This window comes from Pollicipes pollicipes, unplaced genomic scaffold (genome assembly GCF_011947565.3).
Source record: "Pollicipes pollicipes isolate AB1234 unplaced genomic scaffold, Ppol_2.1 Scaffold_2555;HRSCAF=2994_pilon_pilon_pilon, whole genome shotgun sequence".
Lineage (NCBI taxonomy): Eukaryota > Metazoa > Arthropoda > Thecostraca > Pollicipedomorpha > Pollicipedidae > Pollicipes > Pollicipes pollicipes.
The window spans coordinates 45,565,279-45,586,276 of NW_023596136.1; the positions used below are offsets into that span (position 1 = coordinate 45,565,279).

Consider the following 20,998-nt stretch of genomic DNA (forward strand, 5'->3'; position numbering starts at 1 on the left):
CACAAGTATGGCTCATCAGTACAGTTATACCCATTTATTTTTCCATTGCCCACCAAGACATTTAGCATTGTGCAGTCAAAGACATGATTCAGATGTAAGTGAGGCAGGACATAGCCGTAGGTGTACAGGTTCCGTGGAGCCTTGTTTATGCTTGGTGGCTTCAAGTGAGCTCGGTTTTGGATGACATCTGAAAGCCTCGGAGATGGAAATATGGATTTGGCATGCACCATTAGACAATATCAGGCAGGAGTGAAAAGTTGACAAATATCAGGAAAAGGAGTGAAACATTCCTCCTCATAGGGTGTTGTGTCACACCCAATGTCATCAATTCCAGGATGCTGATTAAAGGCCTTAATTTGACCCTTTTCCAGTATTTCTGGTGTAGGGTTCTGTAAATTGACTGAATGGAATACACCCAGGTGATGCAAATCATACAATATTGGTGTATTGGTAGATGTGCCAACTGCCATGTACTTATAAATACTTTCAACCATCAAGCTGCTTCTCTGCCATTCATAAGCAGTGCAAACCTTTTTCCTCGCATTCAGTATCCACCTAGGTTATGGCAGCTGCATTAGTTGTGCAGCTGTCAGTTCATGTATCTTGAAATATGATGCTAGTGAGACCACAGACACCTTCAGGTGATTGTGGCGTGGCATCACTAAAGCTTTGATACTCTAGTCTCAAGCAACTAGACTTATGACTGAAAGTCTGTCTGAAATAGCATTAGCATTTGTGGTCTTGACCACCAATTATTGTCCAGCATTGGATTAATGTTATGGTTTGCTGAATTGTTTTCAATTGAGAAGAATTGAACAGGAATACTTTTTGGCAAGCCCACAGGTGACATTGGGAAGCAACTCAAACTACTGGAAATAGTGTGATATGCCTATTGCTGCTTCATGTGCCTTGGACATAGTCTGCCAAGAGAGCCAACAATAAAGAACTCATCTGCATGGCAGATAGGATCATCCTTTTTATCCATTGTCCTGGCAAGGCTCTGATGGATTCTGGTGTGTGTATCCCATTTTGAAGCCAAAAAGTAAAGGTATTGAAGGTAATTGCGGTAGAAAGATTCATGATTAGTGATAACCTTCCCAGGTGCCGTGCGAGGAGCCTTGGTTCTCATCCAAGTTGCACAATGATGTACTTTAGGAAATTGATTCATTGTTTTCCATTTCAGGCACCATGCAGATTTTTGTTAAAACCCTCACGGGGAAGACGATAACTTTGGAGGTTGAGCCTTCAGATACAATCGAGAATGTGAAGGCTAAGATTCAGGATAAGGAGGGTATCCCTCCTGATCAGCAGAGACTGATCTTTGCTGGCAAGCAACTGGAAGATGGCCGTACTCTGTCAGATTACAACATCCAGAAAGGTAAGACCCAGCTTGCTGGAATGTTTGTGGTCAGCACCTGCTTGCTTTGTGATTGGCAAGGCTGTCTTATTAGTGCAGACATTTTGTTGCATGTGTATAGCATCTACCCATCTGACTAGATGACAGTGCAGGACACTGTTTGGCACACAGTGCATTTGAGACTAAACATACAGGGGTGTAACCCATGGAAGGTGTATTCTGCTTGAATGGTTTTCACTAATTAATAAATGACTGGCCTTTGGTCAGAAATGAATTGAGTAAGGTGGCTGGAGAGTCATGAGTGATCTGATGTCTGGAGCCAGATTTGGAGTCATATGATTGTCCCCACAGGGAGATGGTTCATTAAGATTATCTCCACAGCTTTCAATATGGGTTGAGGCTTTCCAGGTCTATCATTGCATCAAAGGAACTACCATGTACTGTTATAGCATTTGCATCATGCCTTTTATGTATATGTTGACCTCAACTGACTAGGAATGACACACTGGGAGGTGACCAGATTTTTTTCCCTTGTGATCAGCTTTTACCATTCAGGCTGATGAGTCAGGGCAGTGTTCCTCCCTGCGCCGTTGCCCCTCGCTCGTCCCAACGGCCGGCGCGGGCCGCTACTCCCTCCGCCGGGGACTTGATTGTGTGGTCGTCCGCAGAGTCGACACTTCATCTGGTGCTCCGGCTGCGCGGCGGCGTCATCGAACCCACGCTCCGCCTGCTGGCCCAGAAGTACAACTGCGACAAGATGATCTGCCGCAAGTGCTACGCCCGCCTCCACCCGAGGGCGACCAACTGCAGGAAGCGCAAGTGCGGCCACACGAACCACGTCCGCCCGAAGAAGAAGCTGAAGTAGGCCGTGCCGCGTGCGACGTTGGCTGCGTGGAGGCCTCGTGTAAAGAGCAAATAAATTGAAAAAAGAGAATTGTGTCTGCTGTAATGTAGACGGAGAGCTGGGGTGTCGGTGAGCAGAACGGGAAACGACGTTGGTAGCTTTATGTGCGCTTACGTCTGATAATTAGGTACGTTATGTTGGCATCAATTAGGCACAACCAAAAATGTAGGATTGCGAGAAATGGATTGTAAGATAGCAATTCTGTTTCAACACACGTCACACCAGCGGATGCAGGTTTCTGCTACGTAATGATAATAGACGCGGGAAATCTTCGCGGTTGCTATGGGGCGCGTGCCGCGTGTAGGTCTGCGTGCGCGGTGAGGTGGAGTATTCGGGCTAGAGGACCTTTAATGAGAACATTCTGGCGTGGTGTATTTTAAACTTCTACCATAACATTCGCCGTCATACACTGAAGATTTTAGGAGAGACGGAACATAAGTGTCTAGTCTGAACAATGGCGCCGCGGCCTGACTATCGGCGTTTGTGTATGCTCAGCCTGGGCTACCCCAGGCGCTCGAACTATAAAAGAGACCGATCTTCGTCGATAGCAAGGGCTCGAGTAAGTCGATTTCTTCTGTGAAGTACACTCCATTGTAAGCTGTTCATGAACACGCCGTTTCGCATAAACTTACCGAATAAACATAAACATAAACCGCATGGAAATTCGTTCCTCCGCAGTATAACAAACTGGAATATCATGATTGTATAAGCAATTATTTTCATCACCGGTGACGCAAACTGAAATCCGGAGACAGACCAGTTCTTGGGTAGGTTAGATCAACCTTATTGGCCCAGAACCCCCCCCCCCCCCCTCCCCCTCCCCGGAGTGAGTTCAGAAAGTGAATTCTGAATCCTGGTCCGCATTTTGTTATATCGGCGCGGTTTCGCAAAGGGGGGGGGGGGGGCACAAGGGCAAAATAGTAAAGATATGTGAAACCTAGCCTCATAAAACGCAAATGAAGTGGTAAACAAAGTGGTTTATCAAACGATCCGACTCACTTTGTTCTCAAGGGTGGATGCCGGAGCTCGCTCCAAATGAAAACTAAACTACCCCACCTGTCATGCATGTTTATTTATGGAATCTATGGATTACTGAGCATTGTGATGGAACAAAACTCCCGTCCATCGCAAACCAGACCTGTTCACTGGGCAATAGTGTTGGGGTTCAGCGACCGCATAGCCTCGCTCCTGCTGCCCTCACTGGTGTTTGGCTTCAGTGACTGCATAGCCTCATTATTGCTGCCGGTACTCTGACAGTCTTCAACCTCAGCATGTTCAGGGCGACATGTTAATCATCCACACATCAATCACTTTTCGCTCGTCTGCACTCGGTTATCACGCGCGCATCTGATGCATTCATTTCGCAGCCCTAAGGCACTGTTTGAAAAGAGAAGATGCATCTCCATGGCAGACCTATCTTCGATGCAAGATGAATCGATCGGTTAGTCATGAACTGCATGATAAGTCAAGCCAATCAATTATTTCGTATATAAATTGAATCATGAAACGAATCATTAACTTGGATTTGGTCTGACGCAAGTAAAGTCGACACGCAGGTCAAATGGACCGTTTCTATGTTGTTCTTGTATCATGATTTGCCAACATTGCCTGTTTGTTGCGTTGAAATGATTGTTTGCAACTGCTTCGGGTTGCCACATGGTAACTATGGTAACTGAGAAGAAACCATGTAAAGTAACGATGGTAACTGAGATAAATGATCAATTAGAGTTCCGTCTTTTGGTTTTGAGTTGGTGACCGATAGGTATTTCCTTCATTAAGCACGGAATGTTTGCATATTTTTGTTTCACTTACCCATGACTCAGTGAGTCAGGACACGAGCAAAGCAGGCGTCTTTAGGTAGGACACTGATGTAGAATAGCCGAACCGGTGGAAAATTGTGATGAGTTGAAGAAAGCGTACAAGCAATTCACTTGGCTTTCCCATTTTCATTTCTTATTTCATCCTGCATTCTCCTGATATCTGGTCCTTATTATTGAGTTTGATATTAAAAGATGTCGATTAAAATGTGCCAAAATCAGCACGCAAACATTGAACACCGGATGAACCACTGCTGAATCAATTCACACAGCGAGATGGTAATCTGAATCAGAACTAAATCATCGAACTTGAGAGTGAATCAACACAGAATTTATTCATGAGACAACCACGAATCGAATCAGACTTAATCATTCGACGATAGCCGTCCATCAACGGTGAATCGATTCTAAAAGAAGCTGAATCGAACTCAGGTCTGTTCAAGCGTGAGTTAGCGGTTTCAACACTTACATAGTTTGCGATTAGCTAGGCCCGTGTTGCGAATTTTTACCAATTTTTCTCGAGTTGGACATGGTCGCGGGCAGCCGCTGCGATGCACGTACTGTGCAAGGCACAGCTACGTTCGATTCGAGACACCGTTTGGGTTCGCAGCTCTATTCGGAACCAAAAATGGTGACGCTCAAATTGTGACGTTATGTATTTTAAAAAATTACACATTTCACTCCACAGATGCACGCAGTCATCGCTCGGAATGCGGTCAATCTTGGCGTAGAGCATCGTAAAAAGGTACGACAACGATGGCGCAAACATGCTGTAGATCTTATCACCTGACGCGATCCCATCTACGCCGGCCACCGGTCACGATGCCACGAGCGAGCAGGTGCGTATGACTGCTGAGATCGCACCGGCGACATGTCATTTGATGTGTGCCGGCGGGGGCAGAGTTTTGCTTCGCTTGACCTTGGCCTCCGCCGCGGACGACGCGCCGATGAAGGTCCTCTGAATCTTGGACTTGCGTTGCTCCCGGAAGTCCTCCACGACGCCAGGCAGCCAGCTCATTGACCAGATCCATTGTCTCTTGGGGATACCTGAAGCCCAAGGTTCCTCTCAACTCGACGCATAGAGCTGGCCGCGCTAACACCAATGATGAAGGTAGGCAGGCCTTGTGACCAAATGCATTCAAGTCACCAAAATGACACTGAAGATCTCCCATCTGACTAAACCAAGCACTTATAAGGTATTTGTCACACATTAGGGACTGAAAATGGGAGGCACTGTTAAGGGTGTTCTACAAGCTAGGACATATGAAAGCTTTATTTTAGTTGATTCAATGAACACTTGAGCACTCCTTGAACCATTCTTTGAGGACACATTCATTAAGGGAACACAGGTAAGATGACTGTGGAGGTGCAGATAAACTGGCCATCTCTGCACACCTCTGCTGCTGGTTGAGAAAATGCTTACATACTTCCACTTTTTCTTTCTTACATGTGTAAAGCCCAACTATGTGTAACACACCATGCAACTGACATAATACTGTGATGACTGACAAACATATTCAACATGAAACATAATGCTGCAACTCCAGAACTTCGATTAAACGGTCTGAGATTGATGAGAACAAATATTGAGGACACAAATCAGAAAGAAGATACAATGCTGTTCATACATTTAAAAGCACATAGATATCCACATATCATGAGCAATATTCCATTCTTGAACCTGTATACTACACTGAGACCACATTCAGTTAATGACAATAAACACCAGTGAACCACCCCAATCCTGCAAGCACATTTCACAGTCTGGCACGTTCCATACATGCACAGCCCACTCCTAACTAAAAAAGCACCCTGTATTATTCCTTACTGAGTATGCACACACCTAAATCTTTATCAGCCTGAACTCAGGAGTGGTAACATTACATTAACATTCATGAATGATCAGTGAATGGATTCAGATGCCAAATGCTCATTGGTGATGATCTGCAATAAAACACCCTAATACAGCTTCAAATAAACAACCACTGACTGCAATTAAACCAGGATATGCTGAATGGGTGGACAGCATACTGTAGTAACCAATTACAGAAATGGTTGTCTTATCCAGCTGACAAGTTGAGAGCAAACTTCCCAATGTCTCTGAAGCCTGAAAGGTATTCACAATTCTGATCTTGCAAAACAGCCATCTCACCTGCATCCCAGGAACTCCATATTGGCAAACACCTGAGCTAAGCTGACAAGCTTGCTTTCTGGGTAGTCGTTTTTGTGAGCTTCCATAAACTTCTTGCACAATTCCCAATGCTCAGGAGGTTCATGCTCATTACGATATTTTTCAGCATCCCAACTGGAGTCGATAGACATCGCACCAGGACAGCAATGAAATGAAATGCAATGAAAACTGCACACAAAATGGGCAGGCCCCTTCTTTCCTGTCTCCGGAAGGTTTTTCTGGGTAAAACATAGAACATACTTGTATTTGTCGCGTTATTTTTGTCGTACAATCGCCTCCGTTAATGCTACCAAATATTGCTAGTGGCGATATTTCGTAAAGGCAAAGAAAATGAACGCAGTTGGCGTAATCGGTGGCCGGTGCAAAATAAAGTGAGGTGGAGCGGCGCGTCCAACCAGAAGACTGTAAATAGCAAATCTCAAGTCCTGAAGTTCTGTGAGCATATTTTGCTGGTTCCTGTTGGTTTCTCGTCTGACAGACGAGAAGGCTCTCGCCTCTATGCCTTCACTTCTCAGTTCAATCAAATTCCGATGTTTTTTCGGTCAGGATATCTCAGCTGCATTTTTTGCTTGTCGATGTTAGCGTGCAGTTTGACAGCGATCTTTTAGGGAAAACTTTGCATGTGTTTGCTGCGTGAAGGTTAGCGGGATTTCAACTATCCACCTACCAAACGGTGCCCCGTCCCTCAGCGTGTCCTCTTTAGCCTCCATCGTACCATTCCCGGTGCCTCCTCACATTCCCTCCTTTGGTCTTGTTGTACTTCCGTCTCTTCGTTCCTCTGTTCACGCGACGCCCTGCCTCGCGGGAACTTCTCTTCCGTCTCTCCGTTCCTCCGTTTCCGCGTCGCCGTGTCTTGCCGTAACACTGCCTAGCAGCAGCTTCTCTTCCGTCTCTCCGTTCCCCGTTTCCGCGCTTCCCTTTCTCGAGAGTCACTGCCTGTTTCCGGTTGCGCAGTCCTCCTGTCCGGGAATGTAACTTGCCTGCTGCCACTCTGCCCGGCTGTCTCGACTACTGTCAATTATTCTGCCTACCTCTCTTTCGGTGTCTACCTCTATCCAGGCATGCCATAGGCTTAGCCTAAATGGCTACATCAGAGCTACAAGGTGTAGGTCTGGCACCCATTGCTCATTTCCACACCCTTTTTCCACATTCCTCATTTCCTCACCCGTTTCCAAGTAAAATGTAATATACAGTACACCACAGTATTGTATTTGCTTCGTAACGGTCAGACCACGTTTCATTGTTTTCCAAGCCTAGGACCTTTACATGCAAAAATGTCATGCAACAGGCAAGGCTGAAAGCAATTCCTTCAGATCTGATTACTTACAACCGACTCAGCCGTGGTTCAGCGGGTAGAATAGAGCAAAGATAAATGGAAATCGCACAACTCCTCGAGTGCGCAAAAAAGCTAACTTGGCCCCGACCCGGTGCCTCACGGTGATCTAAACCCTCTGGCTAACTGGCGATTCACCGCGAGCCTGAACTGCCAGTCGAGTTGGCATGAGTCTTCGAGGCGACGCATGAATTTGCGAGGCGAGACACCGCGGCTCTGCGTGACGAGAGGGCGCAGGTCTACGAGGCGAGGCGATACAGCGTCGAGCCGCTAGCGGTCGGTCGGAGCTGGAGCGTCCCGCTTGATCTTGCAGTGGATGACCACCGCCCAGCGCTGGCTGCGTGCCCGCATCCCGCCCAGTGCGTGCCGACTGCCGGTCGGACCTGGGGCACACCAGGGGGCAAACGGCATGCTCGACATGGGGGACGAGAACAACATGCTTGACACCGGGAGGTGGGACACGTCCAGTGTCGGCGGCCGAGGCTTGACATGGGGGACAAAAACAACATGCTTGACACCGGGAGGTGGGACACGCCCAGTGTCGGCGGCCGAGGCTTGACATGGGGGACGAGAACAACATGCTTGACACCGGGAGGTGGGACACGCCCAGTGTCGGCAGCCGAGGCCCGCCATACCACCGTGTGACCGCCCCTGGTGCCTCAGCCCTCTTCTATGCTGATGCTCTTTGCGCAAAGGGAGCGCTCCACGCCATGTTGACTGACCCTTTTGGTTGATGCCCCTTCCCGCGTCTCTCCAAGAGTTCATTCATGACCGTCGTGGCAGCACTGTCTGGGCAGTGACAAGAAGCGCTTCTAGCGTCGTTCGGTTGGCGCTGGCGCTGCAGCCCGTCCTAGTGTTACCTTCGAACAACACCTGGAAGCCGCAGTGCACAAGCTCTCCTGTAGATGGCAGGCATTGCAGCACATCTGCATGAACCGAGACCGACTCGGTGGACGCGTGTGACATGACGTGGTGACATGTCTCCCGCGCGGCGGCTGGCCCTGGCGTATATCGTCGCAAACTAGAGGTGCGCGCCGTGGATGGGTTGCGTCTCGAGCTGTGAGCCAGCAGATGTCTCCCTCGGTCTCCCGGGATCAGCGGGTAGAGACCAGCTGGGGAGAGCCCAGACGGGGGGCGGTCGAGAGATCGGTCGAGAGGCCGACAGAAGAACCGGTCGAGAGACCAGCCCCAGCCGGGAGAAGCCACGAAGAGAGAAGCTCTCAGGAGCAAGGTGTGACACTCGCGCTGGGGTACCCCACCGCCGTTGGGTCAGGCCCGCGTTCTGACTATGTAAACGTCGGCATTGTGAAGCGTGCCGTATCCTTTAGGAAACACCTGGATGATGTTGTTATGAGGGACGATGGTGCTTTTCATATATAATCATGCGTCCGGGGGCATTACAGTAGTCTTATTTGGAGCGGTGCTGCCGTTTCCCAACTCGCCCGGATCGAAAGACTATAACACCGCTTTCTCATGTGGTTGGGTTCGAGTAGCCAGTCCCGGTGTCCTCTCCTGGATTATGAGCTTCTTCTCGCTTTCTTCACAACGGTGTTTATTAAGGCACGTTATGCTCAGTCTGACATCTTATTTCTATGCAACGCATATCATCACAGGCTTGACTTCGCTTACCTAACATCAATGTTCGGTTTGGCTATACCCGTCCGGCGTTCTCAACTTATTGGCCTTTTCCACGTGCCATTTTCAGTGGTCAACACTGTTAGAAATCGGTTAATCGCACGACTTCCCGCTGTCTGCAATCAATTTTTGCACGGTTCTCCCTCAACTGACTTTTTTCATCCAACAGAGTCATTCCGGTCTGATTTGTTTAGGTTCACCGATACGCGTGGGACATTCTTCTGATAGCTTGATATACGACTGCATGTAGTGTGTGGGTGCGTTTGTGTGTGTTTGGTTAGGTTTTTTGTTTGTGTGCGCATCGTATATTTATTGTTCTTAAAACTCAACTGCTTCCGCAATTGGGTTTTTGCCTGTGGAATGCTTATGTCATAAATAAACAAATACACAAATAAATTTTATATACTACGGGAGGTGCAAGCCTTCCCCCTCCCCTCCCGATGCTGACCTGAGTCCCCCCCCCCCCCCCAATGCTTCTCCCTGATAGACACCTTCCGCCTAAATGGATGTGAGCACAAAAGGGAATACCGAACCAAAGAAATGCAAAAATTGCATCTCAAATGCTGTGTAGGTACCTAAACACATCACCATCAGTTTATGTTCATTTCGTAGTAAGAAATGTCCTGCAGGTACCTGGCAGGTTTGGTATGCCTCTTCGCCCATGTATTAGGTCAGTTGGCAAAAAAGACAGATTTTCACGATAAACACAGATGGATAGGGAAAAAATGTGTAGCATGCGGCAGCGTTTTGAAGCGCAGCGTGGCCCAGATAAAAGATAACGAGCGTTTTCTGCAACAGTGGCAAGTGTATTTATCGCACGATCGTGACAGCGGTGGCAATTGGCCGTTAATCCAATAGCAAAACGCGAGCAGTGGCAGTGGTAGCCATTAAAGATCCCAAATCCGTCAGATCACCAGCACAAAAGATGCTCCAGATGAGCGCCTAGTGATCCAGCGTGCGCAACAGCCGAACCTGCTGCTGGTGGCCGATTGCCCGGCTGACCGAGCCGGCGGCGGTGCATCTCATCTCAAGTGTGAAGGAGCCTTTAAACTCCTGAAGGTTTGCTGGCTTGTCCACGCGGACGTGGTTTTTCATGTCGCCCCACCTCATGAAGGGGCGATGGTTCGGGCGAGACGAAGCCACGCAAGCGGCAAACTTCAACTCATATGCATTCCAGAGAAGCGCCCCTCCAACCAGTCCAGTGAAGTCCGTGCCGTCTGCGGTGTCACTGCGTTCTGCCGGAGCCCCCCTTTGCCCCGATCGATCCCATGAAGTCGCCGCAGGGTCGCCTAGAATGGTGCCGGAGCGGTAGCGATGTAGCGCTCCGAGGGATTTTCTGTGGCGCCAATGCGAGGTGGCGTTGATTGGATCCTGGTTATTGTCTTAAAAGGAGCATCTTCTGGAGAGTCACGATTTGACGAAAGTGAGATCACTGATGACTGCCATCATCGTTGATTACGTTCTGCCATTGAACGGTCATCCGAATATCACCACGGTCTTGATTGTGTGAAAAAAAAATACGCTTGTCACTGTCGACTTAACCGTGAGATAGCTTTTATCTGGCCTTTCTGTGTAAACGGTAGTTTCGCAGGGCATACCCAGGCACAAGATATACAAACCGTTCTCCGCATTAGTGATATAATGGGTGATTTTTAATAGTCATGGTGCGAGTCGAATTGCAATGTGCTGTGACGGGGGCTGCCATACTTTTTCAAAGATTAAGTCTTAATCTTCTGATTGCTTGCATTTCTGGAGTGACCATCCATGCTAACCAGTGCTTGTTGCATGAACTTGGCCCCACCACCCGATCACAAAAGGTCTCAGTAAAGTCAAGTAAAAAACTCTAGATACATGTAATTAGAAGTCTTACTATTCCGGTTGCGTGTATTTCGAGAGAGAGCATCCATGCTAAGCAGTGCTTGTCGCATGAACCTTGATCCCACCATCCGATCACACAATTTTAGGTTGCAGCGGAATTTGACGGCGAGAGTTTAGCTGCCGCAATGCTCAGCACGGTCCACCTTGCCCTCCGACGTCCTCTGACCGTTACCGCAGACGCTGCCACTGGCTATCCCAGTCAGGAACAAATAACGAGCGCCTTAAGTGACTCAAACCCACTTTGCCACCGGTGGGTACACTGTGAGGCAGACACTCTAACCATCTGAGCTATCCAGGCAGGCTATAGTGCATTCAGGTTCAGGGACGGTTTAAAGTATAGCTCGGCGTTATAATTATGACTCGGTCGGAATGAATGTGTATGCCCAGAGGGAAAAAATATCGAGGCGATGTTGATTGATTTTTGCGAAGCTATTTCACCATGAACACAGTTTTAAAACGTTGAGTAACATAGTGTAATCCATGCTCCCTTGATGACGCCATTTAACGGCTACCACCTGGCTCCTGATATACTGAAGGTCGCTCATTTTCGACATGAGAACTCCCAACTCATAATCCCCGCCAGTGGCAGCAGCCGTGGTAGCGGCCACGGGACGTCAGGGGGCCATAGTTTTATTTGCACTTGTACTGGACATCAGGTGACGCTCCACACACATACGCTGCTATTACGCCCCATCAGTCTGAGAGATAAAACAGTATGTCAAATAAACAACGGTAAACGATAAGGGATAAGAAACACGTCAACGTATGCACACATCAACAGTACGGGACAACCCTTACACAAAAAAGGACCTGGCAGCACGCTTAGAACTTGCTGAATCCAGTCGCCCAACATCCACAGGCAACTCATTAATGAGAGACGCCGCTTGGTATGCAAAGGACCGCTGTCCTGCCGCCGTGGGTACCGCCGGGAGGCGGGGAGGAGGGGGCGCAGGTTGTGGTCCATGCGTGTAGTTCGGTCACTGGTCCGCGCGTCAGCGAATGTTTAAAGTAAAGAGACAAGTCCTGCAGGTTCACCTCGCTCACGGGCTTTAGGGGCAGCGATGACAGTTTGTACTTCACACATTTGGCGAGGCGTGGCAAAGTGCAGGTCATCCCGCGCGCGCGACGCGTGGTCATACCTTCGGAGGCCAGTAACTACTCTGGTAGCGAAGTTAACTACATTAAGCAGTCTGGCCTCGTTAACAGGTGACCCCAGCCATAAACTGAAATACAGCATACAGCAGTACTCGTTACGGGAGAAATGTTTCAGATGGCGGAGACCGATCAGAACGCTTACTTGCCTATATCAAAGATCAACGATCTGGCCTTACTTACTTATATCAACCCCCCAACTTGTGTCAAACCGTTGGTCGCACTTTGTCACAAGGCCACTGTGGCGACACTTCATGACTAAGGTCACCAGCCTTAATCCACTCCGTCCTTCCTGTTATCGGTATGTCTGCTGAGAAGGTCGTGCGAGTTCAGATTATATGTAGATGGAGCCAGGCAGTGATCAAGACAACAAAACAATCCATAGCCTCTCGTCTGTACGTGGCAGACCGCACCATTCCGTACAAAACAGTATTTTTGCGCCTCGAGCCACCCTGGGTGAGTCCTATTTTCGTTGGCCACAACAGGATGGTTTACTAAGATGTTTTCCTTTGAACTGCATCCTATCCTAAGCTTTTTATAAAAATCCAGGTACAGGTTACCTTGAAATGGAAAAGCATTTATCAGCACAACTTTAAAATCGACCAGATATGGAAAAAATGCGGTTAATTCATCGGTGACACCAATTGCAGCGCCCGAAATGCCGGAGCAAATTAGCTCTGGGGAAAGCGTAGGTTAACTTCAGCGGCTTAGCCGCCCCCCCCCCCCCCCAGCCGATTTAGAAAGTGCCATCATTGCATGAGTCTGATATATTACACAGAATACATCCAAATATGAGGGTTAATTATAAGTCTATAATGCACATTTCATGAATCTGAGCCAACTCACGTCGAGGAGTCTCAGGTATGCATCTCAGTCTAAGTTTTTTCAAGATTGATTTTTCGGAGGATGTTTGCGCGACGGAAAGGGCCTTGATCCTCTAAGGGCGAAAAGTAACGGATCACTTCTGTGCTGCGTACGGGGTTCCCTGACCGGGAAAGAAAAATATATAAGAAAGAAAGAAAGGTTCTCCTTCTCAGCAGGAGCAGTGTGTCCTGAACCAAGAGCAAATTTCGCATTATTGAAAATCGTAAAAATCGATCTAAAAAGCCGTCCTGTTTCTTCTGCAATACTATGTTTTCCCGGGATCCATTAAAACCAAGTTGCACGGTAAAGGAACGTAATATTAAAAGCACCTTGTCCGCGGCTTGAGCCAAGCGAACTTTTGCATATGTACACTGACGAACATGTCTCACGGCTTGTACTGCTCAGCAGTATAAGCCGTAGCCGTATAAGCCTCAGAATGACTCAAGTTGAGCCATTCTGAGGAACAAGTTCCAGGATAACCCGGGCGAAAGAAATGGAGACGGAACCATGCAAAACGCTGATGATTTGGCAAGCGAAGCCTTTCAGCAATACAAACACTTATTGACAACAAAACGGAACAGGTACCGACTGAGCAAAGCCGAGAAAAGGTAAAAATGTGCGACTGGAAAACAATCGCTTTCCGAGTTAAACATGTCTTAGTTACAGCATCATGTTTCGAATCATTTCGCATCTTCCTTTCGCAATGACTTCTCCTTTGCACGTTTGTTTTGCAATAACTGCGCGAAGGTATAGGTATGCGGGTACTGTAAGTGCGTTCTCACTGTGGGAGGCAAAACTGTCAGAACATTTGTCTGCTCCGGCCGCGCCACTCTGGTGATTTCTAGGCACTTGATTTCCCCTGATCTCTTCGCGCTACGCGAGTTTCGAAATCGATGCGCGATGGGAAGTTGCGCATACTTTGCGGCCGACCAGGCCCTTTCCAGAACTGTCACAGAGAAAAAACACTCGCCGAAGATTGCGACCCAGGCATGTTGGCGACTTTCCCAATCTGCTCAGAGCCGCGCAGCGTGATGAGTGTTCACAGCGGGGATGCCTTGTCAATGAAACATAAGGCATCTGGCGACAGATCCCCGCGCGCGGTGCCTGCGACCGTGAAACCCCGCGTGGAATGCCTCGTGTTGGCCACAGAATGCCGTTCCTAACACGTGCCGTCTCATGTAATAAGAGCGATGTAATTACTTGTTCGATCAGCGAAACAACCGCTTTGCGGGCTATACAAATACATAGTACATGGGGCGGGGCGGATTCAGCTTGAATAGTTTCCTTAAAATTATAACATTAACCCTAATATGAGGCGTGGCATAATCAACTTGAAAGGCACGTTCTCTTTTTGCGCATCTTCGATATCTGCATACATAGTATGGCCCAAACCATAAAGCACCACTCAAAACATTTAAAACACCATACAAATGTGGAGCGGTCCATTTAATTCTGGACAAAGCGACCACTCTCCAGGGGCTACCATGGCCTCGGAAGGAGCCACTCTGGGAAACTCCCGACTAGCTACCGCTGATTCGGAGACAGCCAGTCGGGGAAACTCCCCACCACCTACCATCGGCTCGGATCGAGACAAACATGCGATGTTGGTATAAGCGCGTCGGGAATAAAGAGCGCAAGCTGTTGTGTGCGACTATTAAAAGCTGCCGCGGAAACCCCGCTCGGTAGCCGTAAGGTATGCTGCAGGCTGCACCGTAGCGCTCGCGGTAGACGTGTCCGGCACAGCTGGTGTGGTTTGTGTGGTGCTCGTTGTCGGATGATTACCACCATCGGTTTAATCGGCTAGTGTCTGTCGTCAGGTTTTGGTGACTGTTCTACTGAATACTCACGTCGTCAGTGGAGCAGTCAGCCCCCCCCCCCCCCCCTGCGGGCAGGAGGAGCTCACGCAGCACGGAGGAGCGGCAGGGGGAGCAGTTAGCAGCACGGAGGAGCGGCAAGGGGAGCAGTCAGCCCCCCTCCCCCTGCGGGCAGGCCAGGGAGTCAAGAGTATGTGTTTGCCCCTCCAATTTTTTTTGGCAGCCTTTTTTCAAACTGAAGGCATTGTAGCTTTTACAAGCATTGTATCCCCCCCGTCATACCTGGTCGTGCGGGTAGCATCGTTCGCCAGTGTAGCACCGGGGTAGCCCTGGCGGAGACCACCTCCCGAGAGAGCGTCGGCTCGTTCCCCATGAGGCAGGCTCCCAGGTGGGTGGGGAGTCCCGCTGCCGAGCGCTGAACTTACATCGCATGGCAACCCTAAACTACCAAAAGCGCCCGGGCCCGAAAAAGGGACGACCCGTTGTTCAATCCGGCTGCTGCGGTTCCGCCCCTGCTCCTTGGATCTTCGCAGTGATGACAGTGGCCTTTCGTCTTTTCTCCATTTGAGCGTCGAAATGGATGTGATCGTTTCGGCACTGTTGCATGGTGTGATGAGCTTCGAGATGGCAGTATAGAGATATAATTTAGCAATGGAGACGATACAAAGCGAGCGATGCTTGCTACACGATTCGTGTACAGGGCGCGGGACGCGGAAAGCAGGCGAGACCTGCCGCTTGCCCTGGCTGTAGAGGCGCGCAGGACGAAGGACTCTCCCAATGGAATCGTGAACTGTATCAACATTAAAGGCGTCAGTGAAGAGAAGATGGTGGGAGGGTTGGGTGAGTTGGGGTCACTGACGCCCGTCGGATGACGGTGCGGCGTGGTGCCGATCCGGTCCCCACGAACAGCAGCGTGCCCGCCTGCGGTAGAACCGACCTACCGGCAGACGTCGGCGTGGGCTCTGCGAGGGCGAAAGCGCGTCGTTTTATCCTCAGCCCCATGAGATGTTTCACGCGCTTTTTCTGGTTTGATAACCATTACCAGGCTATTTGTGGCAAGTGTTCCCAGCCAGACCACGCAATGGGCCACCGCACCGCAGAGCAGCCGAAGTGTGCTAAGCACGATGAAGAGCGGTCCCCTCATTTCACGTTCGAGAGGTCTTGTTCATGTCATACAAAAGGGGGCGGGGGGGGGGGGGGGGCTATCATGCTCAGATTGACCGGACAAACGTCGTTCGGGATTAGCAGAGCCCTTCTAAATCAAGAGGCTCGTTTTCTGGATCAAGAGGCCATCTTCATGAATAAGGTAGTATATGCTATCTATTAATAGGCTCTTCTTTGTTAAGGAGGCCCTTTTGTTGGCTCGGGGAGGCGCCGGTACTAACAAGGAGGCCCTGTTTAGGGTTAGGAGGCACCCTCTATATTCAGATGCCCCGTTTATGGAACAGGAGTCCTCTTTCACGCATCAGATGTCCGTTTCGGATCAGGATGCCCTGTTTCGGGAAAACAAGATCACTTGGCTGCATTTAGAAACCCCCTCGTCCATCGAAACCAACCTGTTCTAGATAAGGAGCCCCCCCCCCCCCATGCATCAGGAGGCCCTTGTTCTGGAACAGAAGACCCTGTTTTAGAAATATTAGCATGTTTACTGGATAACCAGAATCGTAATTACTCTGTTTTTTTCATTGTCAACATGTGTTTGCTTGGATATGATGCATGTAATAATTTCCCAAGAGGGGCGCATGCCGTTAGTGCCCTTTGCCCTTGAATACAACACTGCCCTGAAGACCCTTTGTGAGATCCCATTTTGTCCAGGAGGTCCCATGAAAAATCCTGTCTCCCATTCAAATCCTTGGCTTCGTCACCGCGCGTTGCGTTGGAGGTCATCGTATTTCAAGAGTTTTTCGGAAATCGGCAGCTCGTAATTCGTCTGGTTTTTGGTTCATATTGTTCCACGTCTGTCCACTCTCCAATGTGAAGTCGAGGCAGAAAAACGCAAATTGCTGCGGCATGTAGATCTTCACTGATGTCGCTGTATGATGGCAACACGTTCAGACATTACCACAAACTTACACCAGAGTCAACGAGACATAAAACTATTGCACTTGCGCTTGCACTTGCACTTGCACGCAGCAATAAGGAGATTTATGTTCAAGTAAACATGGCAAGAACATTGGGCCTTAGAAGTCTGAACGTCGGGCTTCAGAATTCTGACTACCTCAGTCAGCTGCACTCGACTTAACAGGACATCACAATATTAGGTTCCCTTATTCCTTTTACAAAATCATTATAAGCCCTCCTCAAAAGCGGTACAATTTTGGGCTCCCATTCCTTATACTCTGTGCTAAGGCTCCAAAAGGTTGGGTGCAAACTCAGTGATGAGCTGGGGGGGGGGGGGGAGCAGCTTGGACACTGAGGGTGTGGGGCAGTCGCCAACCCAAAAGCATACAAATCGACATCCGTAACGTCCAGTGGCACAGGGGCACACAAGCTAAATTTAGGAGAGGAAACAAAACTAAAGAGGCAGAGCGGCCTCAGGCCGCCTCAAAAGTTGCGAAGTCCCGCCCCCGGGTGTGAGAACACGCCCGCTCTGCAAATAGCCCCGGAGAGGCGTATGGGGGAGGGGGGGAGGGGGCGAGTGCACACTCGTCTCAGTCGACCCTCAGGCCACCTCCTGTGACGTCACTTAGCTGCGCCGACGAGCAGGGGTCGGTGAGCAGCCCGGCGCCCGCGCGGTCAGTCGAGGTCTGGTGGTTGCCGAGTCCGCCGCCATGCGGCGTGTGGCGCTGCTGGCGCTCTCCCTCTGCTGCCTGCCCGGTAAGCCACGACCACCGGGAACCGAATGGGAACTCTTCCGTTGTTTCCTGGTTGGATGCTGTTTTTTAGTCATGAGGTACGAAGTCGTGGGTGAGTGGAAGGCTTGCTAGCGTTGGTCTTGAACGAATTTTTTTTTCCTACGCGAGATAGCATATTTGCGGGCGGATAATAAACAAACCTTGGCAGTGCGGGCTGGGCAGCAGCGCATTTTAGCTTCGGACCAGACTTCAGTTTCACTGTGTAGACTGAGAAAATATTGGACACAGACACAGACACAGGAGAACACAAGTTTTCCTTTTCCAAAACTGAGCCCGGAGCCGAAAATTTCACTGTGGCATGTCCACAAACAAACACCACTTTTCCGATGGTACTTTTCATGCACTTTTGCACTTTCGATGCACTTTTCCGACTGCTGTTAAGGCTACAAGTCGTTGGTTCGCGGAAGGTAGAACTCCTTCCGCCTAGACTTCCAAAGCAACATTAGACCCGTGACTTTTGCGCTATGTTTTAGCCCCAAGAAACATCTGGGCCCCTCCTCTTTGGCAAATTTCATCGACTTGCGGTGACGAACCGCGAGATGTATTCGTAACAATTGCCATGAGTGTTGGCAGGATATTTAAGAGCCGAGGATTCGGATTCTCGGATTCAAATGTATTGGGATAGATTCGAAACCTCCGAAATCCTCAAGTCTTAAAAACGAGAATGGGAAGCCTGAAAATCTGGATTTAAATCCCAGAACCACACCTAGTTATAAGCGCCAACATTTTGGTGTTGCATTCAGGTCAATGGTTATATTACCCGGTTTCATATTTTCTTCTGATAAACTAGATGCAATACATGCAGGCTGGTTTTGCAGCAGGCTGAGTCGCCCGCCTACTTTTCATAACATGTATTTGTTCGAGTTCCCACTTCCAAAACGCTGCGAATCTTCAGTCTAATATTGCTCCTAATGGTGGAGTGGAGCGACGGCTGAGGACTTCTCCGGACTGTCACCCCTCAAACCGCGCTCAGCTCGTATCGCGGCACGGACACCATGGTAGAGTGGAGCGGCGACCGAAGACTTCCCCGGACCGCCACCTCACAAACCGCGCTCAGCTCATATCGCGGCACGGACACCATGGTAGAGTGGAGCGGCGACCGAAGGCTTCCCCGGACCGCCACCCCACAAACCCGCGCTCAGCTCATATCGCGGCACGGACACCATGGTAGAGTGGAGCCGACGACCGAAAGACTTCCCCGGACCGCCACCCCCACAAACCGCGCTCAGCTCATATCGCGGCACGGACACCATGGTAGAGTGGAGGCGGCGACCAAAGACTTCCCCGGACCGCCACCCCAACAAACCGCGCTCAGCTCATGCGCGGCACGGACACCATGGTAGAGTGGAGCGACGAACCGAAGACTTCCCGGACTGTCACCCCACAAAACCGCGCTCAGCTCATATCGCGGCAACGGACACCATGGTAGAGTGGAGCGGCGACCGAAGACTTCCCCGGACTGTCACCCCACAAACCGCGCTCAGCTCATATCACAGCACGGAACACCAGGCTAATAGCGTAGTTGTTCGGGGGATGTGCGTATGCTTTCATGGGCCTGCTTTTACAAGAGCCGTTTATGGGTAAATGCAACCACACCACGTTTGTGGCGTCTGAACGCGTTTTTATGTGTTCGGACAGCATGTGCCCTGGAGTGGCGTGCATTGCGGCTCAACATGAAGCTTTCTCGAAGGTGAGTTCACTCTGGCCGTGTCGGCCGCCGGTTCGGAGCCTAACGCTGCGCCCCCCTGCTGTCCGCTACGTTCTGCGGGTGGACGAGACGCCTAAAGACCGAAACAGTTGGCTGTGTAACGATATAATAGAAAGAAAACGATTGCGATTATCATGGCCCCCAAGTTTTTCGGCGGCGTCGACTCAGAAACGCAGTGGTTGTCGTTAGGAGTCTTTTGTTAATTGTGCGATCTGTCATTTGGAATTGGAGCATTCGTTCAGTTGTCGCTTCTTTGGGATGATTACATAAGCATCTTCATCTGCAGGCGGTGAGGCAACGGGACGTCATCTTCGCCATTTGTAAAGCCAATTTTTGGAGCTTTGCTGGTGAATTTCGCATCTCATTAACTGTGATATATTCCACGTGTTACATATGTATAAAACAGTTAAACAAATTTAGCTCATAACACATCACATACAACATGTGCTATATGGCACATATTCCCGATATTTGTTCCGCGCGATTCCATCCCTCCAAGACCTGAACTCGTGCGGACCACAGCAGGCTGGTCCGTTATGCAGTCGGTACACCCGCGGAATATGGCCATCTTTCAGGGTTTGCTTGTCTGCCCTTTGCACTCACCACTTAATACGGGCGTTTACAGCAGCGCTGGGGACCGTGAAGCCCGGACCCCATGCGCCACTTTTGACAGATTGCACGTCTTTGGATTACTCCTGTCTAGATACAAACTCGAAGTCAAACAAAGCCACTACGATTGGTCATCAAGCCTCAGCAACTCAGCACGTATGGTTAGGCCGGTCCAGTGTAGGTTACCGTGCCATGGAAAGATACCTATTTCGAGGGGATACGCTCAACCTTTTCAGTTTGCCAACCGGGTCACGAAAATGCATGCATTTGCATTCACCAAGCAGTACACCTCAGAGAACCAACATCCAGAGAAGGTCAACGTCAGCGTCGGAAGGTCAACGTCGTGAAGTACACAACGGCTTCGAAGTTCAGTGTATAGGTTCATATGTAGGTCCACATGAAGGCCCATAATAACTGAACACAGCCTCAAACTTCGTTGGGCTGCTAGGAATGGAGCATGTGTCATTCTATCGTCTTGCTTCTAGAGCTGGCCGACACGCAGGTCAGGGTTTGTCATCCCTCACACCGGAATCGTCTTCGTGTAAGGTCATCAGTGGAGTACGTGGAGGTGCTACGCTTTCCATCAACAACGTAATCTAAGAAATATTAAATACTCGCAAGCCATAATGATGTGCTACAAATGAAGAAAGAGTGAGTTATTCCCGAAATGTGCACATCGCCTCTGGCATAAAGCCTTTCATGTGAAATACCTGACCCTTATTTTCTATTAGAATTGCATTACGCTGGCAAAAGTCATTCGAGTTCCAGACCTTTCAAGTCAACCGTTAAGAACTGAGAACAATGCGTTCGACTAGTTTAGCCCAGTTTGCCTTTCAACGGGCGACGACGGGTGCCTCAAGTTACCCCAGATTTATCTCAGA

The 20,998-nt window shown here is 49.5% G+C and overlaps 2 protein-coding genes across 2 annotated transcripts in view; one reads left to right on the forward strand and one right to left on the reverse strand.

Moving 5' to 3' along the window:
* LOC119101808 (polyubiquitin) overlaps positions 1 to 2,291 on the forward strand; it is an 8,752-nt gene extending 6,461 nt beyond the window's left edge. Inside the window, exons 4-5 of the mRNA XM_037225233.1 lie at positions 1,156 to 1,378; positions 2,026 to 2,291. Of these exons, the coding sequence (XP_037081128.1) occupies positions 1,156 to 1,378; positions 2,026 to 2,222 (420 nt within the window). The 3' untranslated portion in view covers positions 2,223 to 2,291. The remainder of the gene's footprint in view (positions 1 to 1,155; positions 1,379 to 2,025) is intronic.
* A 2,425-nt stretch (positions 2,292 to 4,716) lies between these two features.
* On the reverse strand, positions 4,717 to 6,584 carry LOC119108554 (partner of xrn-2 protein 1-like). The gene is given in 3 exon segments (XM_037232146.1): positions 4,717 to 5,081; positions 5,083 to 5,125; positions 6,231 to 6,584. Coding segments are annotated over 3 exon segments (342 nt in total). The 5' UTR covers positions 6,401 to 6,584; the 3' UTR covers positions 4,717 to 4,952.
* Positions 6,585 to 20,998: the final 14,414 nt, after the last annotated feature.